The sequence below is a fragment of the Tarenaya hassleriana genome, unplaced genomic scaffold (assembly GCF_000463585.1).
Source record: "Tarenaya hassleriana unplaced genomic scaffold, ASM46358v1 Cleome14, whole genome shotgun sequence".
Lineage (NCBI taxonomy): Eukaryota > Viridiplantae > Streptophyta > Magnoliopsida > Brassicales > Cleomaceae > Tarenaya > Tarenaya hassleriana.
Window position 1 is genome coordinate 2,795,241 of NW_010964598.1, and position 11,508 is coordinate 2,806,748.

General features: G+C 39.4%; 2 protein-coding genes across 4 annotated transcripts in view; one reads left to right on the top strand and one right to left on the bottom strand.

The window, feature by feature from the left end:
- The first annotated feature begins 1,777 nt into the window (after positions 1–1,777).
- LOC104808302 (alpha-mannosidase I MNS5) lies at positions 1,778–6,665 on the top strand. Of its 2 annotated transcripts, XM_010533966.1 has the most exons (15): positions 1,778–1,983; positions 2,715–2,757; positions 3,068–3,133; positions 3,208–3,269; positions 3,340–3,439; positions 3,670–3,852; positions 4,043–4,091; positions 4,242–4,421; positions 4,553–4,673; positions 4,784–4,865; positions 4,945–5,030; positions 5,140–5,240; positions 5,340–5,481; positions 5,581–5,731; positions 6,335–6,665. In XM_010533966.1, the coding sequence occupies exons 1-15, from the start codon at positions 1,832–1,834 to the stop codon at positions 6,554–6,556; spliced, it is 1,740 nt and encodes a 579-aa protein (XP_010532268.1). In that variant the 5' UTR covers positions 1,778–1,831; the 3' UTR covers positions 6,557–6,665. The 2 variants fall into 2 exon arrangements, with proteins under 2 accessions (XP_010532268.1, XP_019057472.1); XM_019201927.1 differs by having other exon boundaries at positions 5,140–5,481.
- Positions 6,666–7,433: 768 nt separating this feature from the next.
- LOC104808303 (nucleobase-ascorbate transporter 5) overlaps positions 7,434–11,508 on the bottom strand; it is a 4,976-nt gene continuing 901 nt past the window's right edge. Inside the window, exons 2-15 of one of the 2 annotated variants that reach the window (XM_010533968.2) lie at positions 11,213–11,337; positions 10,446–10,543; positions 10,172–10,348; positions 9,940–10,040; positions 9,630–9,705; positions 9,485–9,544; positions 9,216–9,268; positions 8,870–8,966; positions 8,684–8,770; positions 8,484–8,542; positions 8,307–8,398; positions 8,152–8,229; positions 7,857–8,017; positions 7,434–7,753 (exon numbers count right to left, since the gene is read on the bottom strand). In XM_010533968.2, the coding sequence (XP_010532270.1) occupies positions 7,535–7,753; positions 7,857–8,017; positions 8,152–8,229; positions 8,307–8,398; positions 8,484–8,542; positions 8,684–8,770; positions 8,870–8,966; positions 9,216–9,268; positions 9,485–9,544; positions 9,630–9,705; positions 9,940–10,040; positions 10,172–10,348; positions 10,446–10,543; positions 11,213–11,330 (1,476 nt within the window). In that variant the 5' untranslated portion in view covers positions 11,331–11,337 and the 3' untranslated portion in view covers positions 7,434–7,534. Of the gene's footprint in view, positions 7,754–7,856; positions 8,018–8,151; positions 8,230–8,306; positions 8,399–8,483; positions 8,543–8,683; positions 8,771–8,869; positions 8,967–9,215; positions 9,401–9,484; positions 9,545–9,629; positions 9,706–9,939; positions 10,041–10,171; positions 10,349–10,445; positions 10,544–11,212; positions 11,338–11,508 lie in introns of both variants that reach the window. The other variant, XM_010533967.2, reaches the window with a different exon arrangement.

An 11,508-nucleotide genomic window follows, 5' to 3' on the forward strand; every position in this document is an offset into this window, starting at 1 on the left:
AAGGGCATGGTTTGAGCCACCCTTTAAGTTCAACTGCTTTCTCGTCTTGGCAAATCGACTAATAAAATAGATGCAACTGCATCTATAGCGTGGTCACGTATTTTTCATAGTCCGACTTCCACGAGAGGGTCAACCGATATCTCTCTTGTTAAGGAGGTGATAAATCCCGTATTGCATGTCTACTATCTCCATATGATTCGCGAATGTATCTGATCAACGCCGTTATAATCATCATGTTAAAGATGACGTTTGATGCAGTCAAGACACGCCACTCCTCATATCAGATACTCTAGACATCTCAGGTATGAGGATCCAAGAACGAACCGCTGTATGAGATTCAAGTCATGACTCTGTCCATGTGACAATCTCATGCGGGTCATCCAGTCATTCGTTCACAACGAGTACCTATGATCGTGATATGCATCCAATGCATCGATCACACCTCATGCTAGTCTAAATTCATCATTGTTCCCTCAATGATAACTGTCCAGGGAGTTTAGAATCATTTTCTAATGATTCAAAGATAACGAAATATAACAAACATGTCAATCATATAACGGGAAGAGTAATGCATTTATAAACCAATGAATCAATATAAAATCAAAATGTCATATCACGGATTATCGTAGAGGATTACAACCAACAGTATTTATGGTATTAATTATATTAAACTAAAAGTTCATATATTTGTTTGTTAGAAGGTTAGGTATTTATACGTGATTATTTAAAAAATAAATTTCTAACATTTTTTATGTTTCAAAATCCAAGTAACCATTTATTTTTTTGTCCCGGAAGTATTAAGCTTTGAATTCATAACTATTCATAAATTAATGAATTCCCAAAACCAAAAAAAGATTTCATATAATCGAATTCCTATGCAAAAAATTTATATAAATACATAAATTTCTAAAAAAAATATTAGAAAAATCAAATTGAACCGATTTTTTTTTTCGAAATTTCTTATTAATGACATTTTAATGGTTTGACAGTGTGTCAATGTATTGATGTCTTATGATTGCAACAAATTTAACGGTAATGAAGAATTTTATATTTTTAAAAGAATTGATGTACTTATTTAGTATTTTTAAATTTATTTATTTTTATATATATGTATTTTTTTAAAATTTATGTATTTACAGGATTTTTTGTTTTGAAATGTATCATATGGTGCGATTCCATATATTTTAAGTATAATTATAAAAAGAAACTTAAAATTTCTTTACATATAAAATTTAATCAAATGAATCAAATTGAAGAGTTTGAGTATCAGTTATAAATCATTTTGCGTATCATCATTGTCATGTTTAGCCAAACTTACTTTGTCCGTACAAAACAACCAAAGTACAAAATCCAAATATTGATCTCATCGCAATGTTTTAACTCTCGCCATTGTTAGCAAAACGACGTAGCAGTAATAACGACGGTCGATCAATTTTCTTAAAGGACATTTTTTTTGTCATGACCATCTGATTGGTTCATACAGCCAATTACAAATGAATCAAATTGAAGAGTTTGAGTATCAGTTATAAATCATTTTGCGTATCATCATTGTCATGTTTAGCCAAACTTACTTTGTCCGTACAAAACAACCAAAGTACAAAATCCAAATATTGATCTCATCGCAATGTTTTAACTCTCGCCATTGTTAGCAAAACGACGTAGCAGTAATAACGACGGTCGATCAATTTTCTTAAAGGACATTTTTTTTGTCATGACCATCTGATTGGTTCATACAGCCAATTATCACGTCATCTCTCTCTCTCTCTCTCTCTCTCTCTGACGTTTTTTTTCTCCTCTGATTTCTTGCATTTGGTCCCACTCGAGAACCCAGATGAACAAAAACATGTTTTCTCGAGAGCCCATGAAATGGATATTGCTCTTGTTAGTTATTTCGTATACAACCTTCCTTCAGCCTTCATCTTCATCTTCATCGCCGGAAGTCGAAGCCAAGAAGAAACAGATGCGGGAGAAAGTCCGCAAGATGTGAGATATCCATTTGATACTTTGCGTTTTGATCTGCGTTAATTTTGTTTTCTGGAATTTCTCGTTTCTTTGCTTTTATTGATACTCAATTCTCAATTTTGGTATTGACCCGGTTCGGAATATGCATTATTTAGGTGGGTTTTGGATATTTCGGGCTTGAAATCTGTGTTCTTCGACTAGTTTTGGTGTTTCTGGGTCTGAATCGTTGCTCTTCTTTATCATGCCCAATCAATCAGCTTCTTCGAAATCATGATAATTAGTCTACATGAGAATTGTTGGCCTTTTTTGGTAGTGTTCGAGGTTGGAGAGTTATTTAACAACAATCTCAGGCAGATTAGTTCAAGAAACTCGCTGAATACTTGTAATTCTCAGCTTTGACCTAATTGTAGTTGAAGCCTCAACTGGAATTCACATCGCACCTCAGGACAGGACACATCCATGGTTTGGCTTCTACTGAATGTCATAATGTTCTTGCTCAAGGTGACACTATTTGAGGACTTAAAAGTATTAAGACCGGGCTTCGGTTGGTTTGACATCTCTGTGATAACTGTCAAATTATCCATTGGACTTTGCTCGTTATGGTGTCGGAAATTCTAATTTGTGAGGAAAACTTGATCAGTTGTTTTGTTTCTTGGTGGTATTTCAAAATGACGTAGCATTAATTTGAAAGGGAATAAACGGAAAGGAGCATTGTTGCTGATAGTTTCGTACCTGCTTCTCTTTCTTTGCAGGTTCTACCATGCATACGACAACTACCTGACTTATGCATTTCCGGTGAGTTAACTCCAACTTATTACCACAAAAGGATTACACCTAGTCGGGTCAAGTTTTAATGCTCATTTTGATTCTCTAGTAACAAGATTAGCTAAGCCCTATTTCGAAATTACGGAGAAACTCTTTATGGTAGGGTTGCATTAGTTGCATTTATATGTGGAAAGCCAAGGTCGGTGATAGAACACAATGTCTTCCAAAAGTAGAACAAGTGCACAGAGTCCGTTCAATCTGTTCATTGCCGATGACCTTAGAAAACCGTGTAGTTGTTGGGTGTTTCCTGACTTCGGTTCCATTGTCTATCTCTTAACAGCATGACGAGCTTAAACCTCTGACGAAAAGTTTCACAGACTCCCTCAGCGAGCTTGGAAATCTGAAGGTAAATAACCAGTTCAAGTAGCTCAATCAGAAGAATTTAAGCATTAGTTTGACTCTGAGATTTATGATTTCCAGCTTGAACACCTACCGACAGATTATAAAGGATCAGCTCTGACACTTGTTGAATCCTTGTCCAGGTACGTTATGCCAAAATGATTCCATGGAGGTTTCCCGTTGCCAATTTGAAATGATTCTCCTTTTTCTCAGCCTTGCTATATTGGGGAACCGTACAGAATTTGAAAGGGGAGTTCTCTGGCTTTCAGAAAATTTAACCTTCGATGTTGATGCGCGAGTCAACCTTTTTGAGGTAAAAAGTAATCCTCCATCATTTTCAGCAAAGCTTAATTTGGATGCTCTTTAATATCAGAATGTTGGTCCAGCTGATTTCTTCTGATGAGCACTTGAATGTTGTAGACAAATTTCCCTAAAGCCTAAAGATTGCTTTAAATAATGCGGATGGATCTCCAAGTTTCGTACACAAATCTAATTGAATTTGACGTTTCTAACCGGTGCTTTCTGTTTGCTTCTGATCTGTAGTGCAATATAAGAGTTCTCGGAGGACTGATATCTGCTCATCTTCTTGCAATTGATCCAACTAATAGGTTGATCCAAGGATCTTATGACAATCAACTTCTCAGATTAGCCGAAGACTTAGGAAGGCGCTTTCTACTTGCTTTTGATACACCGACAGGATTACCGTACGCTTGGATTAATTTGAAGGTATTAATTCGAACATGATTGCCGGAATGGATAATAAAGCACCCAAAATAATTTCGCTTAATGGAAAATCATGTTTTGTCCGACGTAAATAAGAATTTTAGTTTGCCTTATTTGTCAAAATTGTTTTCATTTGCTCTGCTGATCTCCTGGCTTATAGATTCTTAATTCCAAATATGGTTTTTTTGGGTAGAATGGAGTCATGGAGAAAGAAACAACCGAAACAAGCACTTCTGGATGTGGTATATATATATATATATATATTCCTGAATTATCGATATGCGTTTTACCTTTAAAGTTGTCTTGCTCTTGAAATGGGATCATTTCTTCCTTTTTGGGAGACGTTTCCAAATGCGGTCCCGTAATTTATTGATGTGAATTTTGCCCCTTAGGTTCTCTTATTCTTGAAATGGGAGCACTGTCAAGGCTCACTGGTGACCCCAGATTTGAGTCAGCTGCACTACGAGCCCTTCGCAAGCTATGGAGCATGCGGAGCTCGTTAAACCTACTTGGAACAACACTGGATGTGGTCACCGGGGAGTGGATAGAGTACTCTTCCGGCATTGGTGCTGGTATTTTTGTAATTTTCAGAGTGTTTTTTGGCCTGCTTAAGCACACGTAACCTTTTTTTGTGCATTCGGAATAAGCATGTTCCTATCGTGTTCTCTCATCCTGACGTGTATTTTCATTTACTCTTTTTCAGGGGTCGATTCTTTCTATGAGTACCTCTTCAAGGCCTATCTCCTTTTCGGAAAAGAAGACTACTGGAGAATGTTCCACACCGCGTACCTCGCAGTTCAGAAATATTTCAGACATGGTCCTTGGTAATATACTAGTCGCGATTTAAGATTTCCGAGTTATAGTTCCGGACTTTTACTGTGTTAAAATTGGAAAAATTGCTAGACGTAGTAGTGTGCTTATCTTCCCAGTTTAGGTACCATGAAGCCAATATGTGGACTGGGAAAGCAACGTACTGGCAGCTCACAAGCCTTCAGGCGTTTTGGCCTGGCCTACAGGTAAAATAAATCGGTTTTTGACAAATTCTTTAACAACAAATCATTTAAAATAAATCCCTTCTTGTGTTCTTATGATTAGGTTCTCGCCGGGGACGTCACAGCTGCTAATTCAACCCACCGTGAGTTTTTCCATGTATGGGAGAGGTTTGGTGTATTGCCCGAGAGGTATCCATCGAGATGTCTTTTCTTGTCAAACTTCTTATCTGAGGTCTATGCTTCTGTTCCTATTTTGCTGTCTGTACTAACGGGAACCCGGGAATAAATTCATGTTCAGGTATCTGTTGGATCATCAAATGATACACCCAACCGAGAAATATTATCCGCTGCGTCCCGAATTTGCAGAATCCACTTTCTACCTGTACCAAGCTACCAAAGGTTTTGTTTTTTCTCTTACCCTCGAATGTTTTATATCAAATCCATATCCATCGACAATTAGTTTCAGTTTCATCCCTCTTTTTTCCCATCCATTTGCAGATCCATGGTACATAGAAGTTGGAGAACTGATTGTAAAATCCCTTAATCTTTATACAAAAGTGGAAGGTGGATTCGCTAGTGTTAAAGACGTTACAACCATGCAACTGGAAGATCATCAGCACAGTTTCTTTCTCGCCGAGACGTGAGATTTGTGTTCCTTTCTCCTATTGTTTCCGCTGGACGTTAATTGTGTAGACGGGAGATCATTACATCATCTTGATCGTTTTCAACATCTTTGTAGGTGCAAATATTTATACCTCCTGTTCGACGATTCTTTCATGGCCAAGAAGAATTACGTATTTACAACTGAGGGCCATCCCATACAGATTTCGAGCTCCTGGCATGAGAGGCTACCGGAAAGTTATCTATCAGCAAACTGGACTTTTTCAAAGGTATCGTTTCCATTCTTTTGATTCCTTGCATCGACATTTATGCCCACGAAAAAAAAAATTGAAACACAAACCGACATTCTAAAGAAGTACAAGTTCTTATCGCTGGCTGTATTGCGTAAGACTCTTTCCGTGCACTGTACTCCGAGAATGCATTAACAGATACCAAATACACCGACACAATTCTTTGATTGATAGATGAGGCTTTAGGCTTCTGAAACCGAAAACGAAGCTAATGCTTGAACTTATTGATCAAAGGGAACAACTGTTCAGTGTTAAGCCCTTGAGGTGGGCATAAAGACCCAAAAATTGGGTATACCCGCAGGTACCCGACCCTTTGATACCCAACTTTTGGGCACTGGCCTTTCACGGGTAGGGGACAGTGTTTTTATTAGCCGTACAACAGAATGATTACCGGGTTCGTATACACGCATATACCCAAACATTTTGTCAGGTACTCATAATTCGGAATCCGAAACTTTCAAATATGAGTACAGATACCTTGAGACCTACGGATAAAGATTCGACTATAGCATAAATATTTCCCAATCCAACTTGATTGCCCTGGTCTCTAGACTTTGGAATTGTAATCTCCGTGTTTTGCAGGGTGAAACATGGGGAGGACGACGGGTAAGCGCCATGTCGTTGCAAGTCTGTCCAGCCTTAGGAACAGCCTCGGGGCAGCAGGTGGAGAGCGCTTGCCATGTCCGTGACGCACTAAGCAGCCATCGGTGTTTAGGCGACGAAGATTGTGGCGTCGATGCCATGACGTGTAGGCGAAGACACTGCAGCGCAGCCGGGTACTGCGGCCTGTGGATTGCAATGTAACAATGTGATGGAGAATTCATCCAACGATTCGGAACACTTACATATGATTGAAAATTCATCAGTTTGCTTACAAGTGAATAAAAATGGCACCAGTCGTTGGGTTCGGACAGATCCAATCCAACAACTAGGGTTTCGAATTCGGGTATTCGGCCGAATCTTCTGGGTTCCGAGATTCGGAGCCTGTAGCTGGATCTAGGTCATCCGGATACTCGAGCATTGGGCTGAATCTTAATCCCTCCGAAGATGGTACCCATAGGTGCGGGTTCTCATCATTCGGGATATGAACCCTAATCCAGAAATTGGGTTCTCGTAATGGGGAATATTACTCAAATAACCCACTTGGGTCGCAGCAATTTCAGTGTACACCACCGAAAAAAAAAAAAAAATTTGCGACCTTATTACGACTAATATATAACTAATATACAACTTATTACGACTAATAAACTACTCTTATTTTAGTTGTATATTAGTTATATATTAGTCGTAATAAAGTCGCAAATTTTTTTTTTTTTTTCGGTGGTGTACCCTGAAATTGCTGCGACCCAAGTGGGTTATTAGGGTTAAAACCCCCTCGTAATGCGTATCCGGTTTTCCTATATCCACATGTTACATGGATATGTTTTCCTAAAAAAAAATGATTGATTTAAAATTTTTTTGTTTTCCAAAGTTCTAGTGCATGTCATTTTAAATAATACAAACATGAAAATATCTTTTTTTAACTAAAACAATGTTACTCTATGGTTTAACATTTTTAAGAAATTTAAAAACTAGGAGATTTTTTCTGAGTTATATCCATTTAAAATGAAATTTTAAAACCTGAATATTTCTCTTTTTTTATTAATCTTTAATATTAAGAATATATAATTATGCTTTGAGCTAAACTTACACAATGTTCTTTATTCCATCCTCATTTGTCTGGCCAGAGCACATTTATACAGAAGAAAGACAGGAACACACTTGCGAGTTGCGACAAAGGGATCAGACAGAAGGGAAGTACTTCTTGAGATTGAAAGGAAGAGAGTAGAACTCTTCAGTCCGGCTGTCGCCTTTGAAGGTCCAGAATCTGTCCCACCAGTGCTTCCCTCTGTCTTTCCTGATCGACCCGTCTTTCTTGTACACTGTCGTGTCCAAGAAATACGCCACGCATCCTCCCACAAACGCCTCTGACGAGAAAGGCACGTTGACCATGTCGTTGAACTGCACAAACCCAGAGCCGGCGTTTTTGCTCAGAAACCCGAGACCGATAGTCAGTAGGACCGAGAAACCCGAGGGGGCGAGGGCGAGGAGATACAATTCTTACCCATCTTGCTTTGGTGTGGACAGGGCCGTAACCGTTGACAGAAGTGTACTCGTTGAAGTACTGTGGCACTGACAAGCCTAAGAAGATTGAGAAGCCCAAGATGAACACTGTCCTGAAGCTATTCAGGTTGCAGTACTGTAGCAAGCTCAGTCCTCCAGCGCCTGCATCGATAATTAAAACGTAAAAAGAACATCGGGATTACGAGAATGATGAACGTGATTCTCTCTACTGGCTACTTTATGAGGGGGGGGAAAAAGGGGCGAAAAGCTCGGGTTTTGAAACGAAATGGACATACCCACATAAGCAAAAAAGAGGCAGTATAAGGCAGCAACAACTGGAGCAGGTATCGACGCGAAAACAGCCCCAAACTTCCCTGCATTGTTATGCATCGAGAGGTACATCAGAGGAAGATACAAAACCTTCACTTAAATTCGTCGAGACAGAGCTTACCAAGAATGGAGAAGAAAATCATAAAGACTGCTGATATTTGGACAACCCTCCGGCTACCGACTTTTGTAAGAGCCAAAAGACCGGCATTCTCCCTAAAAAGATATCACTCCGATTTTCAAGCGACCCATGTGAATTTTTTTTATACACGTAAAGGAACAGGAGGAAACAAAGTCTTACACAGCAACAGAGGATCCAGTGCCAGTACCAAACAGCCCAGAAATCAGAATGGCAATTCCCTGGACCAAAACATCATTGGAAAAAGGCACAAGATCTAATTTGTCAGTAAAATATAAATATAAACATGCAAGGTTTGTTTATTGGATGATAAATCTCAAGATTAGAAAGGTATTCAGATGATTAATAGTATGAGAGTTCACCTGCCAACCGGCACCGCGGCTGAGAACAGAAGGCGGCATCATAGTGGCACTTGCATATCTAGAGACAATGATAAAAGCCCCTGTGGACTGTTTTTGTTTATGAAGTACAGTTAAACCAAAGAGAGAGAATCAGATATATCATAGAAGGAGAAATCTCAGTTGCCCATGGGATTTGGTATTGAGTACCTCGACAAGGGCAACAAAAGAAGCCATCATCATGGCAAAGGCTTCACCAGCATCAAACAATGGCGCTCCCCACTGGAAAGGCCATGGAACCCTTATCCTGCAACTCATGGCATGAAATTATGTATACAACAATAAAAATGAAGATTTAACATCAATTACACCAGCAAACGCACTGAAAACGCCCACAATCGCTATCGCAAAAGGCAGCGATACAACAGGTCAAAACCTCAAAAGTTTCTGATTCTTTATTCTTGCTGTACCAAGAAATTTGTTATAAAAAAAAGCCGGCCCCATTTTTTTTCCTTTGTGCCAACGATTCAGTACCATGTTACGAGAACAACCATACCATGGAGCAGCACCTATAAGGCCAGCACGGTCAGTTCGACAGCTGGTCTGAGTCTTCAGTCCAGCGCCATTATAAGCCCCGCCGATCGTGAGGACGTAGGCATAAAGCCACACCACAGCCACAGAAAATAGGACGGCAAAACGATCATACACATGATTTTCTCCTTTCAGGAGATGGGGCATGTACTGCCAGAATTAGCAACCAATGTAACATACAAGGATACATTCATGAGAACGAGAACAGATGAACTTTCTACGAAAAGATTTTACCTGTGAGAAAAATACCAGAATGATAAGCTCCGGCAGCCCAATCTCAACACATTTGGCAATCTGACGGTTAAGAGGAAAGACTTAAGATTTCAAAGAGGCGAATACTACTTTAGGATTTGTTTTATGGAACAAGAAGGCTACTTACACCAGGGAAGCCTAACTCATACAGCCCAAAACCAACCAAGGAAACCAAAGGAACAGCCGAAAGCGGACTTAAGAACCTGAAACAACAAGAAACTTCAAGCAACATTTATTCCTGAAGATGACCCGAAAATATTTGAACTCACAAATCTTATACCGAGCCTTAAGGACAAATGGTACAGGAATTCACAACAGAGAGTAGAATCAAATGTAATCATCAACAAATTACCACACTGAGAGGTTATGAATTAATAGCACACGATAATACGATATTCAAATGAAAAAAAGTTACGTATTGCAGCTCATAGACTGACCTCACAACATTACGCCAAAGACCACTGAAGCCGAGGATCATTTGAAGAGTAGAAGCAACGATAAGTGCACCTTGTGTTGCCCGCATGATCCTTTTAAATCGCTGAAACAACATCATAACCACGATTTCAGAGTCAATTACTACAACTACTACCTTCAAGCTAAATATTAGAATTCGCAAAAAGAAAAAAGATTGACGAAAATTTTAACGGGTAACAGGTTCGAGTTACAAACATCGACTGGATCTGCAGTGTCATTGAATCTCCCAGAAAGCATGATTGAGATTGTAGTCGGGACAAACGTATAGGATGCCCCAATGACAGCAGGTAATCTTGTTCCAAACAGCGTCTGAAGCAAGGTGTTCAATCCAGCAACAAACAGTATTGTCTGGATCACCTTACCCTTCTCTTCCTGCCAGAATCAGAAAGATGCTTGCTTTCACATAACCTAAGATCAATAGATACAGAAAAACTATGGTTCGTGTCAATATTCCTTCGGTGAGTCTTACATTTCCACCTCCCATTTGAGGAACGAGAGCCGAGGGAATAAGAACCGTTGTCCCGAGCATCACGAGATAGTGTTGAAACCCAAGTAAAATAGCTTCAGCTGTAACAAAATAAGGGTGGATCCTCATGACAAACAGGTTCCATATTTTGCAACAGTAGATGTTACTCAAAACCCTATCATAAAACCAGAATCATGCATCATTAGATTATGGTTTAGGACAATATAAACCAAAGATGTTTCCTGAACCCATGAGAAGGAATCGATCACTGGTTAATTAACAGACAATAAAAGTTTAGATTGGTCTAAAGCAACTGGATATTTCTCACTGTGCCTGCAATTATTCTTGATGAAAAAGAAGCAGAGAATCAATCCCCACCTTCCAACAAAAAGAAAAGGTAAGGAATCTATGGCGAGGACTGATGCCAAAAATCAGAGCAACTTTCAGCAAAAGCATAGTGGACCTCTTTGAGATTTGTAAATAAGTTCGGATTCGATAGAAGAGAAAGCTCCTAACTTTGGATATACCCTGTGCGCCTAAACAACAGTCGTGTAACCAAAATGCATGGAAATTATGACCGAGTCACAAAAGCAAAGACAGAATTAAACACTCGGAATCATTTTCGAGATGGGTTTACAAGTTTCAAGCTTTGGATATACCCAAAACCTAAATAACAATCTAGAAGAAAAGTTTGAGGGAACTAACAGGGGAAAATAAAGAAGCAGAGGATATGAAACAGGGAGAGGAGGGGAAAAAAAAAAAGAACTCACGCCATGGTGGTGGACTGGTGATGCAGTAAGAGATGTTGGGAAGCTGTTCCTTGGGCGGATGTGGTAAAGGGTCGTCCTTTGCCGCCGGTGGTGCTCCACCGCCGCCTCCTCCGGCCATCTTTTATCTGTAACCCAAACATAAAAGGAGAGGACTTTTTCTTAGCTTGAAACACTATACATTAGACCAAGGGAGAGCAAACAAAGTGGAATAAACGCGGGTTTTAGACAGAACCCATATCTTCAAACAAGCAAAAGACAAACTTTTTTGTGCTCGAGAGGCCTTTATTCCGCGGGGG